The sequence below is a fragment of the Phaethon aethereus genome (assembly GCF_964289735.1).
Source record: "Phaethon aethereus genome assembly, chromosome: 7".
In the NCBI taxonomy this organism is placed as follows: domain Eukaryota; kingdom Metazoa; phylum Chordata; class Aves; order Phaethontiformes; family Phaethontidae; genus Phaethon; species Phaethon aethereus.
The window spans coordinates 29,841,563-29,868,603 of NC_138583.1; the positions used below are offsets into that span (position 1 = coordinate 29,841,563).

General features: G+C 42.4%; 2 protein-coding genes across 2 annotated transcripts in view; one reads left to right on the forward strand and one right to left on the reverse strand.

The window, feature by feature from the left end:
- MXI1 (MAX interactor 1, dimerization protein) overlaps window positions 1–4,954 on the forward strand; it is a gene marked incomplete at both ends in the record, with an annotated part of 12,736 nt that extends 7,782 nt beyond the window's left edge. Inside the window, 3 exons of the mRNA XM_082002245.1 lie at window positions 1,850–2,029; window positions 3,212–3,383; window positions 4,791–4,954. Coding sequence (XP_081858371.1) covers window positions 1,850–2,029; window positions 3,212–3,383; window positions 4,791–4,954 — 516 coding nt within the window. The remainder of the gene's footprint in view (window positions 1–1,849; window positions 2,030–3,211; window positions 3,384–4,790) is intronic.
- A 10,009-nt stretch (window positions 4,955–14,963) lies between these two features.
- SMNDC1 (survival motor neuron domain containing 1) lies at window positions 14,964–23,584 on the reverse strand. The gene is made up of 5 exons (XM_082001920.1): window positions 23,385–23,584; window positions 19,356–19,498; window positions 17,286–17,447; window positions 16,010–16,163; window positions 14,964–15,242 (listed from the first exon to the last, which is right to left on the reverse strand). The coding sequence occupies exons 1-5, from the start codon at window positions 23,523–23,525 to the stop codon at window positions 15,105–15,107; spliced, it is 738 nt and encodes a 245-aa protein (XP_081858046.1). The 5' UTR covers window positions 23,526–23,584; the 3' UTR covers window positions 14,964–15,104.
- Window positions 23,585–27,041: the final 3,457 nt, after the last annotated feature.

The following is a 27,041-nucleotide window of genomic DNA, read 5'->3' on the forward strand; positions in this document are numbered from 1 at the left end:
TGCAGCTCTGTGCCGCAGCTTGATGGCAGTGCTCTGACAGCTTTGACTCGGTGACTTGCCTCTCTGGCTCTTCAGGAAGTCCGTGGCACAGCCAAAAATGGGTTCAAAACGCAGACTGTCTTTAACCACGAGATCCTCCTCCTCTTCCTTTCTCTAGCTGCAAGAAGTCAGTGTCCAGTCTCCTGTGGGATGACAAGAACTCAAGTACTGGTGTGAACCAGCAACACTTTTTCATTGCTGGCCCTACAGGTCATCATGGGACATTGGGCAAACACCTATAGTGGGTGCACACAGCTCCTCTTGATCAATCTGTACATTGAAAATGGGCTTCTATGTAGAAAAAATCCCCCCATGTCAGTTTGGGTTTAATGTCAGCAAGCTCAGAAGTAAAAGATGAGTTTGATGTGATTGCTAATTTTTTCAGTTTGATTTTTGGATTATGATTCCCTTTCCCCACCCCTCCAGTTGTTAATAGTTAATGAAAAAGAAGTGTTCTTCAGGGCCCTTACTGATCATATGCAGCCTTGTGGCTGTTCTTGAGACAGAATGATGGACCCTTTGTAAAGAGATTTATAATAGAAACAGTGAGGAGCTCACAGCTACAGCACTGCTAGTGAACACTCCCCTGCGCTGACAGTTCATCAGCAAAACCCCTGACCCTTCCACCCTTAATCATCCTTGCTTGTCACTGACATAATTGCCTGATTACAGACTCCTCTCTCCCACCCCTTTCAATCTGGGTGCAATAGTGAATTTGAAAAACAAATGGAAATGAACTGTCCATGCTCTTTTTTCTTTCTTTTTTTTTTTTTTTTCCCCCCTTCCCCTGCATTGAGATGGATCAGGCTAGGATTCAGTTTCTTTGTGCATGAGTAGGGGCTGAGATAGGCTTTCAGGACTCTTTTGCACCAGTGTTTCTTGCATGTGAATGGTGGAGCTGATGTCATTGTGTTACTGATTGGGATGACAAGTTTGGACATAAATCATTAATGTCTGGGAAAGAGAGAGGGAGGGGAAAAAGGCAACCCACACTTGATAGTTTTCCATAAATCTGCTGTTTATTCCTGAAAACATGATACACAGGAGGAGACAGCGGGAATGGTTTTCCTGGGCAGCCTGTGGACGATGTGCTTTGCCAGTGCTGCCTGAACCATTTTCCCCAGAGCATGTTTCCATATTCTGCAGAAAATGGCTTATATCATCAGCAACACTGTCATGTTGGAGCCTGTTTTTGTAGATGTGAGCCAAGGTCAGAAGACTGCCCAGGGGAAGGTCTTGGGTTCTCTTGTTTCCCCAGACCTTGCACCCCCAGCAGCATTTCAGACCTGGGCCCAGGAGGGAGTAAGAGTGCAGTTCTTGGGAACTACCATCCCTCTCCCTCCTTTAACTGCCAGCAGGGACTGCTTGGGTGTTTGGGGATGACCATTTTTCTTGCAATCTTCTTAATTTTGTGCAAAAAGACGGTGCTTAGATTGGTTCATAGCAAATGTCCCTGATCCAGCAATGCAGAAGTGTGCTGGCAGTAGCAGTCATTCAAAACTGCTTTCACAAAAGAAGTTCTCAGCAAAACAGGCAGCAAATACCCGAGAGAGAGGAAATCCACGAGATACTTGTACCACTTGCGTGTGTGCGTTGCCCCTGCACAAAGTTCATCCAGATGAGTCAGATTATCAGTTCAGACAGCAAGAAAATAAACAGTGTCTGTCGGAGGTTAGCAATAATGCAAGTATTGGTGAGCAGCTGATGTTTGCAGTGTAAATAGTTTAGTGGCAGTCTGTCCTGGTACCTGTGGGGAATCTTGTGATGTGTGGAAAGCGGGAAACATGAAAACTGCCTTGTGGGAGGGAAGTCAAGAAGGAAAGGACATTCACTTTCTGAAAGCATAGCTCTGATCCTCCTCTTCTCCCCTTGCAGCCGAGCTCACCTCCGCCTGTGTCTAGAACGCTTAAAAGTTCTGATACCGCTAGGACCAGACTGCACCAGGCACACAACGCTTGGGCTGCTCAACAAAGCCAAAGCACATATCAAGGTAAGAGCTGCTTTTCCCAGCTGCTTTCAGTCTGGGCTGTTGGGCAGTGCAATTCAGTCGCTCGCTCTTGCTGCCTAGAGGTAACTCTGTTGAAGGGAGACTAACACCTTTTTTTTTTTTTAAAAAAAAAAAAAAGGCAAGCAAGCCTTGCCTCCTTGGTTAATCATTTATCATTGCTACGAGCCACATTGTTAGAAGAGTCTATAATGAACTCCATTAACTACAGAAATGATTGATTTGGAGAGCAGGGGTCTTGTCCTCTATTGTGATCGTTCGTTGACAGCTGCATCTCTTTAAAACATACCTACTGTTGAATGATTGCATTTTGATGGGAAATTTTTTTTTTGTGATGTGCTAGCGAGTTTCCACTGCCAAAGCATTAGCACAAACCACAAGAGTCTGAGACAGTGCTGGCTTGCTGGGGTTTCATGTGTGAACCTGCCAGCTAGCCCAGCGCTCTTCTAGATTCACTTTTGGCGGAGCGAAGCATGAAAAGAAAATGCAGCATTGTCAGTATCTGGAAGAGGCTGAAATAGTTGCTCGCAGGTCAGGACAGCGGGACGGAGTGGTGAAGGAGAAGAAGCACTGCCGAAGGGACAGAGTTAGCCTGAAATGACTCCTCCTTATGCAATGTGCTTGTGGTAGGAAACAAAGAACAGTGCCCTGGTAGATTTCCCAGCTGTGATCAAAGAAATCTGTCGTAGGTTATGTAAATCGCTTGCTGAATAGAAAGCTGTTACTGAGAAATCCTACTAAACCATGCGGCAAAGGAACACAGAACTCCCAGGGCACGTTTTTATGTTACAGTGGATCATAACAAACCTTGAATTGGTTTGGTTAAGGGAATAGAGGCCCCTTCGTGGACAGATTTGGTAATGCAAGTGGCCATGTGGAATGACCCACAAACTGCTACAATTCACATCGTTTCCCCTGGAGAGGCTCTGTCCTCAAGAGACTTTTTACACTAATGTGTATGATTTATCAGGACTTGGGAGGTGGAAAAGACATGAGGAGATGGCATTTTTCTTGGAGACTGCCAAGCAGCTTGGTTCAGAGCTTTTTTGCAGCTTAAAAGCTTCTGGGACCTGGGAAGGTCTAAGCAAAGCAGGTGGTTGCGCAGTAGAGGTGGGAGGGAGGAAAAAAGGATGAAACTAATTGTTGAATCATATTTGATCACGTCAGAAACTTGAAGAGGCTGAGAGGAGAAGCCAACACCAGCTTGAGAACCTGGAACGAGAACAAAGATTCCTAAAGAGAAGACTGGAACAACTACAGGGTCCTCAGGAGATAGAGCGAATACGAATGGACAGCATTGGATCTACCATTTCCTCGGATCGCTCTGACTCGGAGCGAGGTGGGTGTCGCTGAACTAGCACTGAATCCCCAGTACTCTGCGAAGCGAGGGCATGAGATTCATCCATTTCTTTCTCTCAGCTACCCCCTTCTTATGGCCTTCGGTATTTAGGCTACAGATTTTGCTCACACACATGCACGTACACACACACAGACACACACATATATATGAAGAGCTTAGTATTTTTGCATGAGTTCTAATTAAGTCTGGAAGAATTGTTGTTATTGTCAACTCGAGCTGATTTCTGTGGCATTTAAAGTGGCCTGTTTCTCTGAAAAGTTCTCTAAAATGCCAAAGCATTAGTTAGGAAAAATTATGTGATCACAAGATGGTAGCTAAATACTTGATGGTAAAGTTGAGATATCCATTGTGCTCTTTGGGCTACTGAATCTCTTGGCAGCACGAAGAGGAAAATCTAAGAAGATATTAGTGGGACTGGAACGGATGTTGCAAAGCAGCATCCAGCTTCATTCTGTATCTGGGCCGTGGTATAACCAAGGTACCGTGGTATAACCAAGGTACCATGGTATAACCAAGCAAACAGAGCCAAGCAAATTGCCTTTTAAAATTCCCAGAATCATTCTACGCACACATCTTTCCCACCCCCCTTCCCCTCCAAGCTTCCCATAGCGTTCATCTCCTTAGTTAAAACTGGATAGAGGTGATCTGAATGGCTAACTGAATTCAGATAATTTTCTTTTTTTTAAATAGCTCTGCTGTGGAGAGATATTTAGGTACAATAGATGGTTTGATATTTACTAACAGATACTGTATAGTTTGTGTGTGAGTCTGTAGTTTAAAAAAAAAAAAACTTTTGGAAAATTCCTAAATGATATGGGAACCAAGATATCTGGTTAACTGGATCTCTGCTTTCTAAGTCTTTCTTAAGAATAAGGTTTATGATCTGAAGTCCACTGAGCATCTCTGAGAGTAACCCAGATACCTGTGGTAATGCATTGTAATGCCCTATATGAGTAGTCCCTGCTTTGGCAACATCATATCAAGCAAGTAGCTTGTTTCAGGGTAACTTCATGATCCATTTTCTCTGTTGCCCTCTGTTTTATCTGTTTCTTTTTGTTTCCAACATTGGAGTAGTAGAGCTCCAAAGAAAGAGTTAACGGAACAAGTTCAGTGCATGGGGTTGCCCACCTATGCTTGACAGTGTGGCCTGCGTGCTGGAGGGGTCAAACCCCTTTGCCAAGTCCCTAAGAAAACCTCCAAATTGGTGTCTAGTCTCTTAATAAATCATGTCCATAGCCTGTCCCATTCCAGGGAAAACACTGAAAGTCTGCCTGCCAGATTGCTGCTTCATCCTTGACTGGTGGAGTCTTGGCGGCTTGCTGGCTTGAAGGGAGCCATTGGGTCTCTGGTGCTAACCTGTGTGCATTTCTCTCATTTTCCTTTTAGAAGAGATTGAAGTGGATGTTGAAAGCACAGAGTTCTCCCATGGAGAAGTGGACAATATCAGCACAACCAGCATCAGTGACATTGATGATCACAGCAGCTTGCAGAGTATTGGGAGTGACGAGGGTTACTCCAGCGCCAGTGTCAAGCTCTCCTTTGCTTCCTAGAACCAAGTGAGACAACAGTGCAGGGCGAATGATTTCGCTGGGGTGATCAAACTGGGTCCTAGATGCCAGTATCCTCTTTCAGAAATTACATATTGACAGCTAGTCCTGGAAAGACCTGTATATAAAGCTTTTGGTGTAAAGGAAGCCTCCACAGAAACCCACATGTGTTCATTTGGTCATGTTACCAATCCCAATTCCTGCTGGCAAAAACTTAGGCCAAACACTAGTCCCTTTGAAATCAGTGAAATCCGTTTGTTTCTGTGGGACCTGGATCTAGACCTTAGTGATGAAACACATTGTTTTGAATTTATTTCTTTGAAAGAGGATACTAGAGACTCATCCCTCTCTTTCTGTCAAGAGATCTGAGAAATGTCAGAATTCCTTATATTGCATTCAGGTTGAACAACCTAGTTTAGGCCCTTCTGAAGAGCTTTTCTGGTCCTAAAAGGACCATGTCCTACAGTTCATCACAATCCAATGCTATCATAATGTACTAGGAAATCTAAGGCAGCTTATGTAGCCTAGGAATAACAATAATGATTAAGGTGTCATTCTGTGCCCAGAGAGAGAGGGGCAGCAAAGAGAGATGTTAGGAGAGAACACCATTCAGCTCAGCTTTCTGTTGGACATCATTTTAAAAGCAAGTACCTCTGTTGCGTGGCTAAAGCAAGAGGTACACACTTGTAAATTTACCAGCACATGGTGGGCTGTGTCATGCCTCAGGCTGTGACACCGACAGCAGATTTCCCGGTAGATGCGTGCTCATATGCAGGCACACAACCAGCTGAGGACAGAAAGAAACCAGCACATACGAGAGGTGGTATACCAGAAAGTCATGCCCAGATACTGAGCCACTATGACCTTTTTATTTGAAGAGAATTTTTGATAAACATTTGTAAATGCGTTGGGAGGGAAAAACACCCCAAGTCTGATGCGTCTTTTTAGAGCTTGTCCATATGAAACCTTAGATGTCTTTTATATGAATTTATGCCATGAAAAGATCTCTGTTTTGAAGAAGCAGTTGACCCAATGAAATGCAAAGATGCTTTTTGCCATGCACACAATGGATGAAGGCTGTGCTAGCTGGAAGAGGCCAGGTTTGGTGGGGGTTTCTTTGGTTTTCTTTTTAGAATCATTCCCTTTGCTGACTTTTGAAGTTCCAGTCCAGTAGTTAACCTAGTTAAGCTCAGCACGTCTCTTATGTTAATGTAATGTTTTGACTGCACGTCCTGTTCCCAAGGGCCTTGCCATCTTATCTGTGCAGGTGCTGTTAAGAGCTATTATAGCAAATGTTTTCTAATTTTCTTGGAGACGAGCATTCTAACCTGCACTTTGAGGGCTTTGCTTTTTTTATTTTTGTCTTTTTAATGGCCAGGATTATTTTGTTTTCCAAGTTTTAAAAACCTTAATAGAGTCCTCACCTATGGCATTGTTTGAAACTTTGTATATCCTTATGTAATTTAACTACCCCTCATTACTAAGACAAAAAAGAGGAAAAAATGCTTTATAAAATTCATAACTTATTGCTGATTTGAATGGGTTGTTAATTTCAGTCCTTTAGATTTTATTTTATTGTTTTAGGTAGGGTTGGGCAAAAAGAGGTAAAATAAAATAAAAAAATAAAGACAACCATATTTAGTGCAGTGGAATTGTGTTTAAATGTTAGCATATGGTCCCCATTAAAGTAGCACTTTAACGCCATTAAACATTTCTTGTATCCAAAATGAGTCGTGTTCTTCCATCTTGGTCATTCGTATCACTTCACCTGACTCTTTGTTCTTCTTGTGCCCTTCGATGCCACGATGAGAAGATCCTGACTGAGTCTGTCGTAGACTTTTGCATGATAAGCTGTCTGTTTAAATATTCTGACATTTCCCCCACTCTCCTCCAAAATGTGTCATCTCCTGTAGAGGGGCACAACGCATGTGCTTGAGTAGGGAAATAATCTTTCCGTGGCTGTAACAAACCATTTCTGTTTATTTTGGGTTTTTGGGTTTTTTTTTAATTAATTTGCTTACTAAGTCTGGATCAAGTTGCTGCTGTTAAATCTGTTTTCACTTGTGTATATGTAATCCAGTGGCTCAGTACATCTGTTCTTCTTCTGGGAGGTCACCTGGCAGGAGCAGGAGTCTGCCACAGACTGAATTGAGCTCTAGGTTAACAAATCAGGCCTGAGGGTTTTCAAAGAAGAGATGCTGCTTGGGTTTATGGTTGGAGTCCGTGTAATCTCTGGATGACACAAGGTTTGGAACAATCTTCTGAGTGGTGAAAAGTGGGAAACTTTAGCTCTAGGAAGGCCTTATTTATTTATTCATTATTATTCTCCTTGAAAGTGTTGACCACTGAGAGCCCTGGTGCTGAGCAAGTTGAGTATCAGTGGGATTTATTTATTTATGGTCCTTTAGCTGTCCCAGTACCTCCTCCTTCCTGTTATTCCTATTTGTTTTAAATGGCCATTTGGGAAAGAAATATCACAGCTGGTAAATACTGAAGTTCAAGGGGTGGGGAGTGGATTTGCTCTCCTAGGGTATCAGACAGTGACATGCCTATGGATGGAATGAGCGTGTCTGAAACGTTTGCTTATATGCTCCAGGGACGGTTCGGTATCTCCTACCTTTTCTAGCATTGTGGACTCGAAGGGGTCTTGATATCAAGTGTGAATACAATGGGGAAAATGTAGCAGGAGATGAGCTTCCATCCCCAGCCACCTGCCTGACCGCTCAGGGAGCAGCAGTGGCCCAGATGGGAAGAGGACCAGGGATAAAACAAAATTAAGAGCCTTTATAATAACTGCTAAAGACATGGGGTCGGTTGTTCTGGTGCTGGGGGGTTCTTTGTGGCAGGTCTTGGCAGATTTCAGCTAGAGTTTGGGTAGTTTCTTGTGTGATGGAAACTTTTCTCTGGATTTTCGAGGTTGTCCTGCACTGCTTTATTACTGCGTTGTGGACTCCGGCCTTTTCTGTATCCTTGCACATCACGCAGTCTGTCACGCTCCTCACATCTCCCTTCGCTGATCTGGTCTGTTGCGTCGAAATGTTCAAGATGACTCATTTGCTCAGAGAAGTTACTATGAGTTGCTTTCAGATGATTGTACAGCCAACTGGTATGGTTATGCAGAACATCAGTTAGATGATAATAATAGCTCCTTCTGCTTAAAAACGCGTGAATCTCCTGAATTGTCCTTGCTGTGGCAAGCCAGAATAGCCCCATGTACCAGATCAGCTTTTAGGTCGTGTCACTTTTCAAAGTACTGTCAAAGTTTCTACTAGCCACCCTGAAATCTTGTAAAACAGAGTGAATATCCAGAGGTGCAGAGGCCAAACCCTTGAGAGTCAAGTCTCTCTTTGGAAGCTGAGATGGTCCCTCACACTACTGAAGTCTAAGAGATCCAATAGAGCAAATCAAATTTACTGGTTTTCCCCAGAAAAGTGCTCACAGAGGCTTACTGTCTCTTTTGTCCAAACTGTCCTTAAAAGAAGAGAGAGTTATTTTCATTCACCCAAAAAGATGAAGACAGTGAAAGCATGTTTCTCTTTGGGTTCCCAACTCAAGTATTTTGTTAAATGCACAACAGTGTGGGATTTGTGCTGCTTCTGAGGCCTCGTTTCACTCCTCTGCAAGTCAAGAGAAAGTGAAGCATTTCACTCCCATGTCACTTCTCTGTGGCCCTAGGTGTCTGCCCACCACGTTAACTCTGGTTTCATCCAGAAGAACACTTATTCTCGCCACATGGTAATCTGGGCATGGAATCACATTTTGCCTTTCACTTTTGCAAAATTGCGTGAGGCTTTTTTTATGGTTTGCTTTATGGGTGCTGTTGTTTTTCTGCTTTACTTCTGCGTTTTTAGGGTAACGGAAGTCCTAAATCTATTCCCTGTTTAATTTTACAAGAATACGGTGACTTTTCCTGCAAAAACAGAATTGGATGTACTTTCCTTAGGCAGCTTGCCCACACAGCAGACACACATGCACGCGCGCATGCAGCTCCCTCGCAAGCTCATTCCGTCAAGTCCTCCCTCTGTAAATTAGATCCCAGGTGGGTCCTTTTGCTACAGACAAACCTGTGAAAAAGACCATCCAGCGTTTTCCTTCTTTTGACACAAGCATATTACGGTATGTCATCTCGTGTGTGCAGACGAGGTGGAGATGACTGTCTGACTGCATTTGTCATGGTTATCCTCTGGCAAGTTGTCACTTGAAGGTCATTTTTATGTCTGTTCCATTAGAGGCATGTCACTGACGAAGGTGGTCTCAAATCTGTCTGTCTCAAGAAATCTGTAGGTCAATAGAAATGGGGTTAACTATACAGAGCTATCATTTTCCAGGTTTTGTGGTTGTTTTTTCCTTTTGTTTGCTACCATCTGTTTCTGGCGGTTGAGCTCCAGCATCCTGCTTTCCTGCTCTTTGTTCTCTTGTACTTTAGTCTGTGTTCCTGTGTTGCCCTGTTGAAATAGATGAAATTTGTGGCTTCAGTGGAAGTGGGATCAGTCACGTGCAGTAAATGGAGATAGTCCCGTCCCCCGTCCCCCCCCCCCCACCCCCCCCCCTCCGGATTGTAAGCTTTTGTTGTTGCATATTTTCTGGCACCAGCCATACGCCATTGGAAGGAGAAACTGGGGTCACTTCCTGGAAGATGATGGTAAAATTCAGGATGTCAGAGTGAAGTTAGGGAGGTGGTAATATTAATGACGAAAAAGTAGTCCCTAAATAACAGAATGAAGTCTGATTTTCCCCCCCCCTCCCCCGAAGCATTTTCCTGTGGACAGACTCTCTGGTGAGTGATAAATTCTGTGACCCGATAGTGAGTGAAACTCCTCCGCATCTCTGATAGTATGAATTGTCCCATGGGACCCTTGGGGAAGAGGATTGCATCCTTCTTCCTCTCTGTTCACCGACCTGTGCAAAATATCTACAAAATACTGATGCGCTGTCAGATCTGCTTGAAATTGGCCAACAGGTCTGAGTGATGTTTGAGAGGACGAACACGGGAGAGGAGAGCGGCTGTCTGCATACAGGGTGTTTTTCCTTTGGAGCGACCTGTTACAGAAAGGCAGGTTGTTTAATTGGGGATAACACATCAGCACAGACCCCTGCTTCACCACAAAGTTCCTCCTGAAGAGAGGACTGATCCCTTTAAGTACAGGCAGAAGCAGAAGTAAGGCATCTATGTGTATCAGTGCTACATCTCTGATACTAAATATGTAGTATTTAGGGTTTCTGTTTAGGGTGTTGCTGTGTTTGACTAAAACTAAAGCGTTGTCTCACAAGGAGGGATGCTCGTGTTGAGGTCCCTTCAGAAATACCAAGGATCAGGAATGGCTGAGCTGCCTGTGGGAAGGCTGGATGAGTCCTGTGAGAGGTGTGTGCTTGTACGGAGCTGAACGATTGAGTCACGCTGTCCTGCTGGTCTGACTGATGCAGGTCAAAGGTGTGAAATGTCAGTTCTTTCAGAAATACCTTCAGTGTTAACCATGCTGTAAGGGCTATGGGTAATATTTTAATTTATTTTTACCACACTGGAAAAAATCAGGCCCGTAGATTGTAGTATCGCTGTGAAGCCCAGACCAAGCTGGTGGAGTGAGATGGTTAATTTGGCCTTTAACATGTCATTCAACATCTTGGCTTGTAGTCTGCTGTGCTACAGTCATGTGCTGAAGCTTCATTTTGATACAGCTTTTACTCAGAGGAAACAAAGCGCTGCAGGGGACCGATGTTGGTCTTCAGCAGGTCAAGGGAAGGCACCCGTCTTCCATACGCTCTTGGGTGGCCCCTGCCAGTGCTTTTAAGGCCATGAAGGGTATTCATGTACTGGAAACATGGAGGTTCAGAGAAATGAGGCAGAGAGGAATGATGAGTAGGAGGCTCTGAGCACTAGTAATAATGCTAATCTCACCTCAGGGGATGTTCCCAGGTTGGGATTTTCTGCAGTAGTGTCCTCAGGGGTGTCTTGTTATACAGATCCAACTGTAGCATGTGTGGGGCTCGAGGACACCGGCATTCCTTGTTGTCTTCCAGCAGGCAGTAGCTCCAGCATGCCTCCTCCACAAGGTGACAGTTACAGGGGTGGTTTGAGAGACAACAGATTTAGCGCTGTTGATCACTGTCATGCTAGTGAGCCAGAAAGCCACTCCATGCATGTGCAGTCAGCCTTGGGCCAAATTCATCCCTTCCATAAGGTCTCATCAAGGTCATGAACGTTGCAGCAGGGCTGTGTTTCAGCAAGGATTGTTAATTTTGATCCTAAGGGACATTGCAGCAAAGCAGGATAAACCGTCAAGGAATTTAAAGCATTTTATGGTGGTTTTAACATTGTGGTTGCTAGTCAGAGCACACACAGATCCAGTTCATCACTTGACTGGGGCTGCCAGTGCTCTAGCTAGTGCTCAGTTTAGCCAAAGCTAGGAAATTCTTTCCATTTAACCCCTTTTCAAAAATACTTACTAAAAACAATTAATTGTTTTGGATCTCCTCCTGGAAGGCTTGTCAGGGGAATACAAAAGCTCTTTCCTCTCCTGGAGTGGTGGACAACTGTACAAAATAGCACTTATTGCCCTAGGGGATACCAGGTTCAGCAGGTCTGCTATAAATGCAAGGTTTAAAACTTACCTAGCATCACTTGTATTCTGCATGGAGATCTTCTCTTTGGGAAATAACAGTAACCTTTCAGTCTAGGTGAGAGCAAGACCTTTCCTGTCAGCATCCATCGTGGGAAAGCTTTGCACTTCTGCCCAGACCAAGAAATCATTGCAAGGTGGGTTCAGCGTAGGATAAATGCCTCACAAAACAAAACAATGTGAGTGCTTTGGTATAGCAAAGCCTTCAGCTCAACTCCAGAGATTTTGACATGTCAGTGAAGTTGCTTAATCAGGTCGTACACTAACAGGTTGCTAGCTTGGGTATGTGCATGGATGTTTACTGTAGTCCTGATGAAAATGTCCCTCCTTATTTTACAGCCTGGTAAGTGAAGCTTTTTAGAGTGCAGCAAAAGATTGAACAAATTGCAATGCAAAGAGCATTTTCCATAATCCCAGGCTTAATGTAACTGTTGCAAGACATGCATGTGGTGATTGTTTCACAAAACACTGCCACAGTGCTGATCCAGGCGAGTGCAATATCATGGGGAACTACAGCAGTCCAGTCGGTTTTGCCTTCTAAACATTTCCAGTGTTAAATTGCAATCATCTTCTAAGTTCAAAGTCTTTTTTTATATTACAAACCTCTGAGACCAAGCAGCTACAGAAATAAGTGACACAAGAGTCTCACTATGGCATAAGGGAAAGCAAAAGAGAAATGCATTGCCATGACCATGCAAATTTAAAAGTTGCTACTCTTAAGACCATTCTAAATACTTTGACTGGAGCAGTCCCAGATTTGTGGTCAGATTAGTGCTGGCTTAATTTCCCCAATAGATTACAATTTGTACAAGATTGAGGCTGTGCTAGATAAACCATTTCCTGTATAACTTACTTTTAAGAAGAAAGGTGCATCCCCTACTGGTCATCCTGCAACAGTATCCTTATCTGAAAGGAACAAATCCATGTTCACAGACAAGTATTTTTTTCTCTAATGGCTCTAGCTTAGTCGTTTTGCAGTTTTTACTTTACTTTTACGCTTAACTAACTTTTCCACCTTCATTTCAGTATTCGTCTCCTTTATAATAGGATTTGCTAGCACTGGAGTACTTACACTGCCTGCTGAGAGGCCCAGAAGTCAATGGAGAACAGGAGTTCTGAAAAAGCAGGTTTCTTATTGTTGAGACCAGCTAATAAAACGGGGAAATTAATTTAAAAAACACACTTCCAACCACACTTTTTGCATTACTTCAGCATTCATAAAATAAGGAACTTGGGCCATTACCAGCATTGTGTAACCCATGATCTATTTTTCCTATGTGAATTTCTCAAGATGCTAAGGCTGTGTTCCAAAGCCAGGCTACACCCAGGGAGACCCTGTCCTGCAGCTGAGGAAACAGCATCCAAACAATCAGGTGCCACAAGGAATGGCTGTGTGGCCAAGATGGCAGCTTTGGTATTGTTTTTTTTAAATTTAAACAAGTGGTCTTCAAAATGTTCTCTCTTCCATGGATCAGACCACCCCAGCCACAGTCGTGTCACCAACTATTCCAGGTAAGGCATTTAAAGAAAAAGTATGTCAGAGGCTGATGCCACTGCTGAGACTTGTCCCTGTAGGGTGCAGGCTGTAGTGTCAACTCTCTGTCTAAAAAGCAGTGAGGTCTTCCATCAGATTATCTTGCAGTAAATTAATTTTTTTTCTCTGCAAAAGAAAACTTATCCTGCTTGCTACCACTGAAAATGAGGACTCAGGCCACATCTACTTCATCTTGCAGTGAGTGCAGAGTATTTGGAGTATTATATTCTGCATAGCAGATTCCACACTTCACCCTTTCCTGATTTGTTTACTGTTCCCCCCCCACATATACTTCCACTTTGTCAAATATATCCAGCAGATTTTAAACACTTTATTTAATAAAAGTTAAACATACAAAACTGAAATTAACACACTTTGTATTCATAAAAATCACCTTCTCCCATTATAGGGAGAACCTTTTTCTATGTATGGATTCTATACTACCAGTTGTAGAGTTTAGCTTGAGCTGTGACTCGGGTAACTGGTGGACATTCCCACCAATCAGTGCATCAACAATTGTTGACGTGACCTGATGTAGTTAACAAATTACAAAATGAGCTACATTAACATAATATACAGGGAAATAATGGTCAGGGTTAATGGACAAGAAACACCCTTTAATTATTTAATGGGGGAAAGAGCTGATGTACTCTTGTCCATTAACTCAGCCCTAGATTTTACAAAAATAATATCTACATTGTATACAGGGCTACCCATTAACTTTTTAAAACACATTACGGGTTCAGAGATGGCACCGCTACCGTAAGTGAGAGACAAGTAACAGAGGAAAACAAATCACATACATACAAAATACAAGAAAGCAAGAGCTTTTACACGTGGTTTCCTGAATAAAATTGAAGGGTCTCAGCAGCACTGTAATACAGCTGAAGTTACAATGAACACTAGGGCCAGTCAATTACCTAAGGACAGAAACTTCAGCCTAACCTTTACTCACTCACAACTAACTAAGTGGGATCTAGGCATTCGTGTCTGCCATGCTGCAATTCTACTTCGCTGGATGGAGAAGGCCCAGACACAAGCTGTTACGGTGCAGTCCAGGTCTGTGACCGTACCATCAAACCTACAAGATCTACAAGAGGGGAGATGACAGCCCCTTTCCAAAAGCACAACCACTTACGTTCTCCAACTCCCCGATCCATGGGGAGGAGTGGGGTGGGTATTTTTTAAGTACAGTTCTCTACTTGGAAATGAAAAGTCTAAATACCTTGTCCTATGGTTTTCTGGTTACCTTTAAGTAACCTTTCAATAACCTCCTATTAAAATTTTATGATTTCTTTTAAAAAAAGTATCTCTTCTGCTTAACTTCTAGCACAGGAAATTCAGACTGGAATTAAAGTCAGGTTTATTGTTTCTAGCACATGAATCATCATTAGTAATAAAGATCCTATCAATCAGCCCTGTTCTGCCCTCATCTCCAGCTGTACCAATCGATCTTCACTGGATTTGTAAGGGAGTAATTGAAAATTTCCTTAGCAATTCCATCTGACACATAAGCCACAATGAAGTCCAGGTTTCTCTCTCCCACAGCTGCATCAGCTCTGTAATGCTGAGCTTGTCACCGGGAGAGCAGACAGCACTGTGACTGCAGAAACAAGGGAGGCTGTTACAGTGCCATTTTTATACCACCACTTTTCTTAAGAGGAAAAAAAACCAAACAAACCTCACTACCAGTATGAAGATTCTGAAGATCAAAGTTGCAGATAACTGCTGCTTTCAGAGCAACGGGTAACAGCAGTTCATGAAAACATTTACCTGCAGAACATATTTTAATGCAACTACAAAAAGTTTAACAATTGGGGGGAGGGGAGGTGTGTCAAATCAAGAGCTGGAGATTTAAGGCTCATATCAGCTGAAGCCAGAGTGATGGTGACAAAATGGACTACTCACTATGTGCCAACAAATAATTTACTTTTAGAAAAATATAATGATAAAAAGATAAGTGTAAAGCCCTGCAGAGATGAAGTTCCACCTTTTTCCCCTGTTACTGCGGCATCAAATGCCTGACATTGTATTTAGAGGTATCTTGATACTGTGTCATAGGTTTGTCTGCAATTCCACATGTTCCAACTCCAACCTTGCCAGTTACACTCTCAGGGGAAGCAAAAATACTCCTCTTTACCTGCAAATGAAACAGAAAACACCATTTCTGAATAATTACTAACTTGCACTTAAAAGAAAAAAAAACAAACCAAGCAATCTTTATTATTTGAAGTGTTTCAATATCCTCAACTTCTTACTTTATAGACAGGCACGCTTTCTAAAGGCTAGCTCACCCGTGACATGTTACCAGCAGGTGAGGTAAGTACCAGGACATTCCCAGCTCAGTTAAGTACTGGGTGTGATCATGGTACTTGGGACCTTGGGTCAGGCCAATAACAAATAAAATTCACCTTCCTTGTAAGATGATCTCTGATAACTGTTCATAAGGAAGACTTTCACCACTATGTCTGGCAGTTCTTGGTCACGCCACACTAAAAATGAAACAAGGCTTTAAAATGTCCTTGCTACCTTTTTTGCACTATGCTTGCTATGCCAGGACAATTACTTAGCAGCGTGTCTGCCAAGTTACAAACACAGCAAGAAGCCAGGCTTGGAGGCTTAGGCAGGCCCTCGGGTTCTAAGCTCCAACAAACACGACCTGGAGCTAACAGTGAGCCCAGCTCTCCAACCTAAGTGCACGCTCAGCCTCTTAGGAGCGGCACTCCTCAACCATCCAGTACCAAACCAGGCCTTTTACGTGTACAAAAGACCAAACCGCACACTTCAGAATCCCAAAGATGAACCCTCCTTTAAATCCCTTAAAAAACCCACTTCCTTCTCTCTCCCAAATTACTGCAGAGAAGTCTATGCCCTGCTGCCACTCACATACTGACAAAACAAACAAACCTGGCCTTTTTTGTTTTTAGAATAGGCTCTGTTGTTAAACTGTTGCCACTTGACTTTCTGGTCCTCTCGTTCCTGTTCAAGTTCTTTAATTCTCTGAGCTTTCTTCAAAGCTTTCTTCTTTTTATACTCTCGTTGCTGGGCTATCATCTCTTTTCTGGAGAAAAAGAAAAAAGACATTTCATGTTTGTGCCTTTTCGCGTAAGAAACTAAAACCCCTGTAAGACTGATATGCACTATCGTTTTCTGTAAGTGAACGACAGAAAACAAAGCTTGTAAATATTCTCCACTTACAGGAAAAAAAAAAAAAATCAAGTCTTTCCATGCTTAAGCATTACATTGGTTGCTTATATATTTGGGCCTAACAATAACCACCTGATTAAGACCATGCCAAACACAGCGACCCATGGGATCGTGTTTAGTTCACTTCTGAAAATGAAAACATACCTATCAGCACTTCTACATTTCAGAAACATCCAGGGTTTGGAAAATTTAAATAGCCCATTCAAGTGAAAAGCCCAAACTTTTCTGGAGGTCTGCAGGACCCTCATGCTACCAAGTATTGGACAGGGATGGAAGGAAAAGAATAAAAATAAGTTACTTCAGTGAAGATAAGTTCACAAGGAGCTGATGTATGTCACAACACAGTGCCCCTCAGAATGATCCCTCAGGGAAGGGATCATTGCCTATAACAAACTCTGAAATTGTACCGCCTTCCCCCCCCACCTCCATGTTTTCAGCCCTTAAAAATACCTTTCTATGTTAGACACAGTAGGATATGGAATAAACCACATCTGCCCAGCGATGGGGTCAACAAAGCTATCCCAACACAGGGACAGGGCAGAAGCCGGAGTCTTTCGCACTGGTAAGTACACTCTGTTGTGAGCCAGATCACAGATCTGAGTAGAGCCTGCACTAGATCCGAGCTGAAACTTGGAGGCTCTCTGCTGTTAATGGAAGAGTACTGCCTTTTTTTTTTTTTTTAAATCTACTGCTTACATATTTGACATCTTGGGATAGGCTTTGTTTTATTCAGATTATGCTATCACATTATCTTGCCATCATACGTAACACACCATACCAGCCACAATAATCTACCAAACAGTATATGCTAGAATGCTTGAAAAAGGGGCTTAAATCAAACGTGATGATATTAAAGAGATGTAAAAATTAAAAAAAGAGAGCGCCTTTTTCATTAACCAATTTTTATAGCTGTGGGGGGGAAAAAAACCAACCAAACACAAAGCAGCTTTCAGACTTATGCCTGTGTATTACTTACTTGGACATGGGTTTATTGCCACTGTCCTCTTTTGCTTTTCTTCCCTCTTCCACAGGCTTGAGGTTGAACAGAGGTGTAACTTCAGCATTGCCATATCCAGCAAACGTGACTGCCGCTGTTCCATTCTCCTCATCTATTTCTTCAATCTCAGCTTCATAACACCTGTAAAGATATCATGGCTGTAAGCATGTGAGTAAAGCTTTAATACTCAGCCCTTCAACACCTACACTGTCAGCCAGCTAACGGCATTAAGTAAAAAATTTGCAAATACTGGCCTCCACTTTCAGGGACAATACACAAATCAAACCAAGATATTATTTTCTTAAGGTCAAAGGGACACAAGTAACAAGACTGGAATCTGCTATATCTGACCTTTAGCATGGTCAGAAGCAATGGCCTCACAATTATCAAGACTAATGATTAATGCTGGGCCAAATCTAATCAAATATCCTGATTTGGTTCTCGTTCTGGCAGGTCATGGGACTGAAAAAAAAAAGACCCAACAAAATATGCATTCACGGAACACAACTTTCACCAAATTCACTGAGGAATTTTGAAAAATGTCAGCTCACAAGAGCAAAGCTTTGGTTCTATTTTTCTCCATATGAAAAAGAATTAAGAAAAACTGAAGCTTTTAAAATATTCCCCATTCAACACTTCCAAAGCTAAAAGTTTTCTTACTGATTTAAAATAGCAATTTTGAAGTTTTAGCAGAATTCAGTCCGTTTCATATCTGTGCATATGAAACATTTTGGTGAACCAAACTGACCTTATAATGGGAAAGAGGAAAAAAAGACAAGTGACTTTTCCAAAAGCATTTAAAATAATTTGAGTCTGAATTCAGAGCAAAAGGATACATCTAAAGCAAACAGAGGAATAAGAGGAGATGTTTCACAGACAGTATTCCAGTTACCATTTACTAAATTAATTTCTTGTGCTATTTTAGTGGGCCAACAACATCTTAAATTGAGCTAGATGAAAATACATGGAAACCCAAACTGCACAGGGCAAAAAGTACTAGTCTCTGCCCAGCTCTTCACAGAACACCGGTCACTTAAGAAATGTTGCAACAGAAGCAGTGGGTCAAAAAAAAAAAAAAGGCAGTAAGATGCATTTCAGTGGACACTCTGGCATATTCTTCCTCAAGCTCTGATCCTCTAACTCAGTGATCAGAGCAAGAATGACCCAATGGTGACCTAAGAGAGTAAGATTCAATTTTTAAGTTCTTACACAAAACATTAATAATATGTGACAGAAAAACTGTTCACTTTTAGGTTTGTTTTCTATCAAAGGCATCAATAGCTATGCCAAAAATCTCATGTGGTTACCACATTGTTAACAGAACTACATTTGTTGAGCAACAGAGCTTCTCTCTAAGCGGTAATGATTGGGATATTAGTCGTGCATAAATACTAATTTTAAAAGAGCTGCAACAGTTACCCATTTTGCAGTAGGGGAAGTAATTTTAGAATGTTTATTTCAAAGATTATGAAGTCAGAATGAAGTGCTTGGGTTCCCAGAACTTCACAGGCTAATGTAACGGAGACTACAAATCCAAAAGGTAATTAATTCTACAGTTATGTTACACAGATAGTTATTCATAGCCAAAAAATAGCATTTCCAATTAAAAATTGATTTCCAATTAGCAGCAGAAACTAAGATACAGCAAGGATTTTTCTTGATAGCAATTGATTTTATATGTATCTATATATATATATGAATGCAATGACAAATTATGACTTGTACATCCTGAAACCTTTACAAAAGGCTGCTCTGACAGATGAATTGATGAAAGTCTGCCATTTATTACATTAGCAAATGGTAATTTACCAAAGCTACCCTACTTTTATAAGGTTAGTGACAAACAGGGCATTTCTAAGAAATGACCCCACATCTCTTTGTTTTTTACCTAAAATACTGACCTTTAATACAGTACAAGAATACCTAACATCATATTTATTTCCTAATTTCTTTTTGCTTTTAGTCACCCTAGAGGCAGTTCAAACTGAATGAAAGTCTCTTACCATTGAACTATTTCATGTAACTGTTAGAGAAGTTTTCTACACTTACTGTCCATCCTCACTCCATATCGCCATACACCTATCCCCAACCTTCCAGGAGTGACTGGGCAGAGCAGAAGCAGAACTGTCAGAACTTGCTAGAGTTTCCGAAGGTTGTGTCGAAAGGAGATCTTTGGTTAATTCTATTACTTCCTATAAAAGACAAAAACCCCACAACAAATAATTTTTCAAACTCTGTTACCATGCGTATTTTTACCCCAAGCTTACTGGTTTGAGTTTTTTTGAAGTTACTGTCTTAAATTCATAGCTGAGGTAAAGTTTGTTTTGTTTTCTTTAATCATTTAACTAAATTCACTCATTGCCAACATAGATAAAAAGATGTAGGGTCCTCACTGTATTGCTGTAAAGTTGCCCATGCCCTCCTCAAAATTTCAAAAAGTAGCCTGTTATTCTTATAGCATTTCCTTCTAGATGAATTGTTTATCCATACACACAAAGACACAGCTAAACAGTCTCAATAAAAAAAAAGACCCAACAAAAATCAACAGTGTGACTGTACACATAGCTGCATGGTATGTTGGTTATCAAACAACAACAACAACAAAAAAATCACACAACATGTGGCAGAGCAAGTATTCAGCAGGAGAGTACTCTGAAGACAAAACATGCAAGGGCATAACACTTCTATTCTCTCTAGCTGGTGGTTTCTTCCACCCCTTCCCCTTTGGGACTGGCTGGCTATATTATTTATAGGAATGTCTAAACACACAACTACAAGTATAATTGCAGCATTTCCAAGTGATGAAACATTTTTCAGTTTACTCAGAAATATGTGCATTGGCTGAACTGAAGCACCCAGAGCCCGTGTGGAAGAGTACCTTCCAGGACTGCCACTCTGTAAAGCTCTATCACTTATAGAGGCATTCAGGTGCATACTTAAAGAAATTCATTCCCTTAAGTCATTTTGATGTGTTTTGTTTTTCTCTAAATTCCCTGACCTTGAGACTTCAGGTCAGGCATTCCCTTGCTAATCCAGCACGACAAATAACAAAAAAACAGATTTTTTCCAGTTCCTTTAAATATTAATTCACAGACAGGAGCACGCAAAAGCCCCTCCCCAACTTCCTGTCAATGTTATATTCTTATTCTGCACCATCAAGACCACCAGTTTTCACTAGTGTTAAAAGTCAAAGGAGTCAGCACCTAAGAGGCCATTTAAACTTTCTCTATAAAGCAAAGCAACTCTTTAGTCCTTAAAAAAGAAAAATTCTTCAATTCTTTGAGTATCTCAGCATGAACCATTGTCACTCTCCTAACTAACAGTAAATATTTAAATTAGAGGAGGGTCGCAGATAAACAATGTTCAACTGCAGCTCGGTGGAGCCTGAACTTTCCTCCTAGTTTCACATCCTAGTTCTGCCATGGGCATACAAAGACTAGCTCAGCAAAAAGCAGTAAAGAAGCTGTTCTGCCTTGCTCAAGAACCTAAAGGATCATAAGCAGTTCCCAAACAAGAAGTTAATACAATATAAACTTACATGCATTTTTATCTGATAAACTATAAAGCTGGCATGAATGGCCTAACAGTTTGTTTCTGTTGCAGCTGTTAACGTCTGAATTTCCAACACCTTCCTAATAAAAGTTCTGCTCTTTATTTTAGAGGAGCTGCTAGTTAGTAAGTGCAACAGTAAGCACAATCAGTAGCATCTGTAAGCACAGAAACATGCTTACAATTACATCTATCTACATTGGTCTCCATTTTCCATAATACTACAGGCTGAATCAGAACAATTTTGATTATCAGGTTACTTAATTTGACAGTGCTCTGCAGAACACACAGCATTAGCTTAATTTTTCCTCCCAAATGCAAAATCCCAAACTATTCCTCAAGATATTGACAGCTGTATTCTACAAATCCAAGAGGCATCATGGTTGGAAGTAGGTATCTTATGTCAGCAGGTCAAATACAACACATCAGGCACAAGCTACCTGGAAGTCAGTGTTTCAGCTACGCAGACTACCAGTAATAGCTGAATTGTGAAATTGTTGACTTATTGACAATGAAACTGTTGACTTATTCTTGCCACATTCATAGATGGCTTATTGTAGAACTCAAATGTGAATCATTTCAGGCAAGTCTACCACGGATGCTTTGAATTTGATAAAGTCACTTACAGACCAGGCTATAAATAGCAATCATTTGGTAAAAATCTTCATCTGATATCCATACATCACAGTGCTAAGCACATACACGATAGAAACATTAATTTTATTGCAACCCATAAGACGGTTCTAAAGAAGTCTTTAATGGAATAGCTCATTCAAAGAAAATTTCTGAACACGAATTAAGACTACCAAAGCAGCTCAATACAGCCAAATGGGTTGAACAACATGGCTTGCTGCCACATCCCCATGACATGGTGTGACCCGCAGAGAATACTAGTCAGCCTGCCAAGATTTTTCCTGACCAACTGGTCTTTACAAAGCCAGAGATCTACGCTCCAGAACGCAACACCCACAGATATCATCTCCAATTAGAGATGACAACAGCTGCCATCAATTCTGCTTGACACAAAAGGTAAGTTTGGTCCTTGGGTGCACAGACTGTCCTAGGAGCACTTCAGTGAAACAAAAGGTGCAAAGCAAAATATTTATAAAAAATTCTTGTAATATTTATTTTAATCTTGTTACTCAGTAATAAGCTGAATATAGGAAATGCAGCAGTGCATCACTATTTAGGAGAGGAAAAAAAAATTTCAATGACATTGTAACAATCTTTTTGAACTAACTTGAAAGCTATTTAGTTGGGACACTGAAGCATCGAACCCATTTTTACAACTGTTAGGTTGGCATATATTAAGTTTGCAAAACATTATGTCATTTTCAAGGTGGAACATATGGATAGCAAACCTTTTGGGGACGAAAGTGTAAAGATCTTCCCCATTCTGTGCAGAAAGCTTTTATTAAAAAGTTTGCAAGTTGTCCTTTCACATCAATGATCTCTGCATATCAAAGCCGAGGTCGTGTTGGTATCGGAAATATCATCCCATATGGGTTTTGCTGTGCATTTTAAAAATATAAAAATATACACATGCTTTTAACAGTGTACAACAAAGGACATTAAGATGATCTATAAAGTGCCTTGTGGGCACAATGCCTTTGTAAGTCAAAAAGAATTCTAAAGATCACTGATTTGAGGCACTACTTGTATTTTGGTTGAAGCATCATTTTTATTGCTGTTATTTCCATACAGAATAGTGGTTACTGAATCTTGTACTGGGTAGTTTTATATATTTTTAGATCTGATGGCTAAAGCAATCCACAACAGAAATGAAGCAGTATCTTGCACTCTCACGACAAATTTTAACAGTACTGATTTTTTTTTTATATGCCAATGTGTCTTTATAGGCACAAAAATCTAAAAGACCTCCTATCAACTTAAAATTAGGCTGGTGGTCTTCCTGTCACCAAACAACACCCTAAGGGCCAGAAATGGTTTTTAGTTCTTAAAAATGTGAAATGTTTTTTAGGTCGTAAGAATGCGGTATGCTCTCAAATGTTTAAAAGGCTGCACATGGCAAATGAAGAATGTGACCCTTCTCCTTTCTAATATAAAATACAGAACTACACTCTAAAGCTTTTTATCCTTGCAAATGCATGCAATGAATAAACAGATTCTGGATCACATTATCTGACAACTCAAAAATAAGCAGAAAGGCATATGTTAAGACCAACCATCAGCCTTCAGGACAGTAAAAGCAACAAAAAATAATTACTGAGAAATGCTTTTAAAAAAAATAAAGAAAAAAAGAGATAGTAAAGACAGCACTGGCATATCTTTCATCACACCAGTAAAGTTTTTATCAGGAGAGTTTGCTATATAAATTAGTACATCTTCCTTACTAACATACAGACAAGTTTAAAATAGGCCAGACTTTGGGTTTTTTCAAATTAACCCTACCATAATTGTACCAAATTATGTGAAAAGAAAGTAATAAACCGACCGAGTATATATTTTCATTGAAATGCAAATATTTAGGAAAGATGAAACACCTGCTAAAGACCCTCAAGTTCTCACCTGTAAGTCTTTCTTCAGTTTTAGTAAATCTTCATTGTCTGCATTCCCAGATAAGGCAGCCTCAACTTGCTGAAGCTGAGCTTTGTAGCTAGCTAACTGCTTTGCAAGGTCTTCTGACATCTGCAAGAAACATACACACATCCCCCCACATCAAAACGACAGCTTTTTAATCGTCTTGTGGTGCAAGTAAAATGAAACTAATAAACAAATAACACGAAAAGCTATTACTAAAATATTAAAGACATAACTCGCTAAGTTTCAGTAACGCACTATTTCACTATAGAGAGAGGCTTACCTTAATTGTTGTACCGTTCAACCACTCTTAAGCAATTTCTAAAAAAGAAAGCTTAAAAACGTGCCCGGGTGCGGGCACAGGCAAAACGCGCAACTTACAGTACGTGACTTGTGGGGTCTCTAGGCAGACTCGAAAGGACCCACATCTTTAGAAAGCTACCCCGCACCACTGCGTTCCCCCTCCGGCTGCCACAAGCCACAGTCTCCCCGCTCACAGCGGCAAAGTCCCCTGCGGCTCCTAGGCACCAGCCCCTCCCGGGACCCGACCGCCCAGCACAGAATCCCGCCGCTCCCTGTCGGAGCGAACCGGGCAACTCCGGACACGGCAGAACGGCGAGGAAGAGCCCGCGCTGGCGGAGAGGCGCAGGCCCAGGCTTGGGCCTATGCCGCGGCCTAGGCCCAGGCCCAGGCTCAGGCTCCCTCGAAGCGGGACGGGCGAGACCGCCGGGTGGGGACGCGGAGGCGGGGAGCAGCTGCCGGCTCTCACCTCGGCGGGCGTGCGGGGCCCGGGCCGGGCCGGGGGGCGAGTGGGGGGGCGGGGAAGACACCGCGCCGGGTCCCGTCGGGCCGCAGCCGCTTCCGTCTCCTGCGCCGCGGGCCGGGGAGGGGAGGCGGGGCAAAAGCCCAACACGCGCCGGAGCTCGCGAGAGCGCTCCGGCGGTCACGTGCTGCTGGCGCACGGCGCAGGTCGGCCGAGCAACGCTGCCGTCTCACGCCGCCTTCGGGTCACGTGCAGGGGGGCAGGGCACGTTACCGCCTCGCGCGGCCAGGCGCGCGGCGCGGGGCGCTCCCCCGGGAGGCGTATCCCCCGCGTGCGCCGCTCCCAGCGGCCGGGCGGGCCTCGGGCCTGGCGGTTCCCTTCTCCCCTCCTCCCCTCGCGAGTCCCGGGCAAGGAGGGGTCAGCCGCACCTCCTCGGGCGAACGGCCGCGGCCCGCCCTGCTGCGGCTCCGCGGGGCGGGGGGGAGCTGCCCCCCCTGGCCGCCGCGGCTGCCGTGGCGGGATTGACATCAGCTGAAGCCGCTGGCGGCCCGAAACCTTCCCCTTTCAGGCGCGGCGCAGCTCTTCGTTCCCCGGGAGCGATGTCAGATTGCTGGTGTCTGACCGGGGCCTGCTGTAGGGGACCACAGGGTACCCGAGACTGCGTGCACCTGGTGGATACGCTCGCTCACACCTTTCTCCCTGGCAACATCAAGCACTTTCTGGCTGCTTAAGTGGTAATTAGAACCATGCAAAACTTACTACCAAACAAGTCATAAGAGACTAAGTTTCGATATTTGGTCCTACAACAGGAGAGGAAAGGGGGAGGAAAAGCACAGTGGCTTCTTCAAGCCTGTCACAGGCAGAAAAAACCTTTTCCTGGTGGAAATCCAGTAATTAATTTGGCCTTGAGCCTGTGAGCCAGGCAAATTAAGCAGGCGCCCAAAAAGTTCTTAGTATTACCAGGAGGATCGGTGTCTCCTGCAAACATCCTGTCCCTCATGGTCGTCAGCATGCAGGGCTTCACAGGAAGATGACTTCACTTGGACACTTCGGGTTTGTTTACATATTCAGGGGGAAATAGCTCTGCCGTGTTCTGTGACACTTGGTTTATGTCCTCGGAGGATATCCTGACCGAGGGTAAAACACATTGCTGTACCTTGGTGTATGATTTTATAATTAAAATACAGAAATGATGGGACACTATTCATAGACTGATTGATGAGACCCAATGTAACAAGATAACAGCAGTAACATCTTTTTAGTATTTTTATTAATAATCTAGAAATAAATATAGAAAACATTTTCTGATAAGACTTTGTGGACAGATCAGCAACTGTTGAAAAGACGTACAAATTTATTGATACAGCACAATCCTAATGACTTTGTGAGCGTACCTATGAGTTAAAATGCACATTAGTACAATCAATTTCAACTCCACATCTCAGAGCAAGAAATCTAGGCCGTATCTGCAGGATTGAAGTGACAGAGACGAACTGAGGAGGCATGCAGTGTCCAGGTATCTCCAAAGGCAACAGCAGTAGAAAGGAGAAAATTTCTGTGGTTGCAGCAGCAGCAAGCATAAGGAGGTATTTTACTTCTATAAATGTTTTGGTGAGAGTTAATACTGAAATAGTATGTATGGTTCTAGAGTCTGGAGTTTTATGGGGTCTGCAGGCTCCTAAAAAGAGCCACCAACGTTATTCAAAGGCTGGAGAAAACGCCCTTCTCCCAGTGAAAGGCTGAAATGCCTAATCTGTTTAGCTCATAAAGACCGGGAGGTGACTTGATTGCAACATGTAACTAATTTGAAAGGAAAATAGTATGAAGGTCTTAGAACATAAAAACATTGCAACACCCAGTTCACTAAAAGCTAAAGGCCCAATTACCTTTAAGAGTTTTTTGGGGTTTTTTCTCTTGATTTCTTCAGCTCAGAGTAGCACATTAGCACTATTTAAAACAATATATACCCAGTTGTTGTCAAGATTTTGTTCCTTCTGTATTTGCTAGGAGATCAAAGCAAGTTCAGGTACGCTTGGTGCCATATCTGAATGTTTCTAACTCCATCCAGTACTTTCATCTTATCCATGGGCAGCAGAGTAGCTACCAAAACTGTATCTCTTCATAATTCCTTACTTTTTATGAGTTGTTTACACATTGTAGTACAGTATTACAGTGTATTCATAGAATTGAGCTATATTATTTACAGGCTATAAAGTTATACCACAGTAATATCATTATTGCAATGTAATTGATACCATGTTACTGGAATTTATATATCACATTTTATCATACATGATACACAGTGTTCTAGTGTGTTTATTGTTAAATGAAGGCATGTAAACTTAAGACAACACTTCATCACAAATGCCACAAACTTTTTTTCCCTAACGTAGTGACAGAAAGAAAAGGCAACTCGACCAGCTTTTACCTAAGCCAAACTCTGTTGCCATTAGCTTTGAAGCTTTCAGCTGTGATTCCTCATGGGAGGCTGTCTGATCAACATGACTGTATTCAGGGAACAACTAGGGAAAACTGGTGTCACTGGAGACTTTCTCACCATGCTGGTGCTGTGGGGCAGCAGTTAGTAGTGTAGCGGTAGTGGTGATACTCTCTTGCGAACGGCACAGCTTGTTGGGAAGGTGAGGTTTCTATTAACCAGTATAGCTGGGCATACCTTGGGGGTCATAAAAGGGGTTGCCTGTCTATAAGGCAAACTAATTTACAGTCGGAAGAGACACTGGCGCGTCCTGCAGCTGTGCTTGGCTTGTCCAGGAGATGGTGGTGCTGCACAAGATGTCTGTGTCGCGAGCCCTGTTTAACTAGCACCGCAGGAAACTTGTTAGAAAATTGTAGGTCCACAATTACGTCTCTTTTTTACAGTT

Coding starts and splice junctions, on each gene's coding strand:
- SMNDC1 (XM_082001920.1), bottom strand. CDS start 23,525: ATGTGTGTATGTTTCTTGCAGATGTCAGAAGACCTTGCAAAGCAGTTA. Junction 19,499..23,384: donor AACTGAAGAAAGACTTACAG/GTGAGAACTTGA, acceptor TGTCTTTTATAG/GAAGTAATAGAATTAACCAA. Junction 15,243..16,009: donor CTAAAAACAAAAAAGGCCAG/GTTTGTTTGTTT, acceptor TTTCATTTGCAG/GTAAAGAGGAGTATTTTTGC.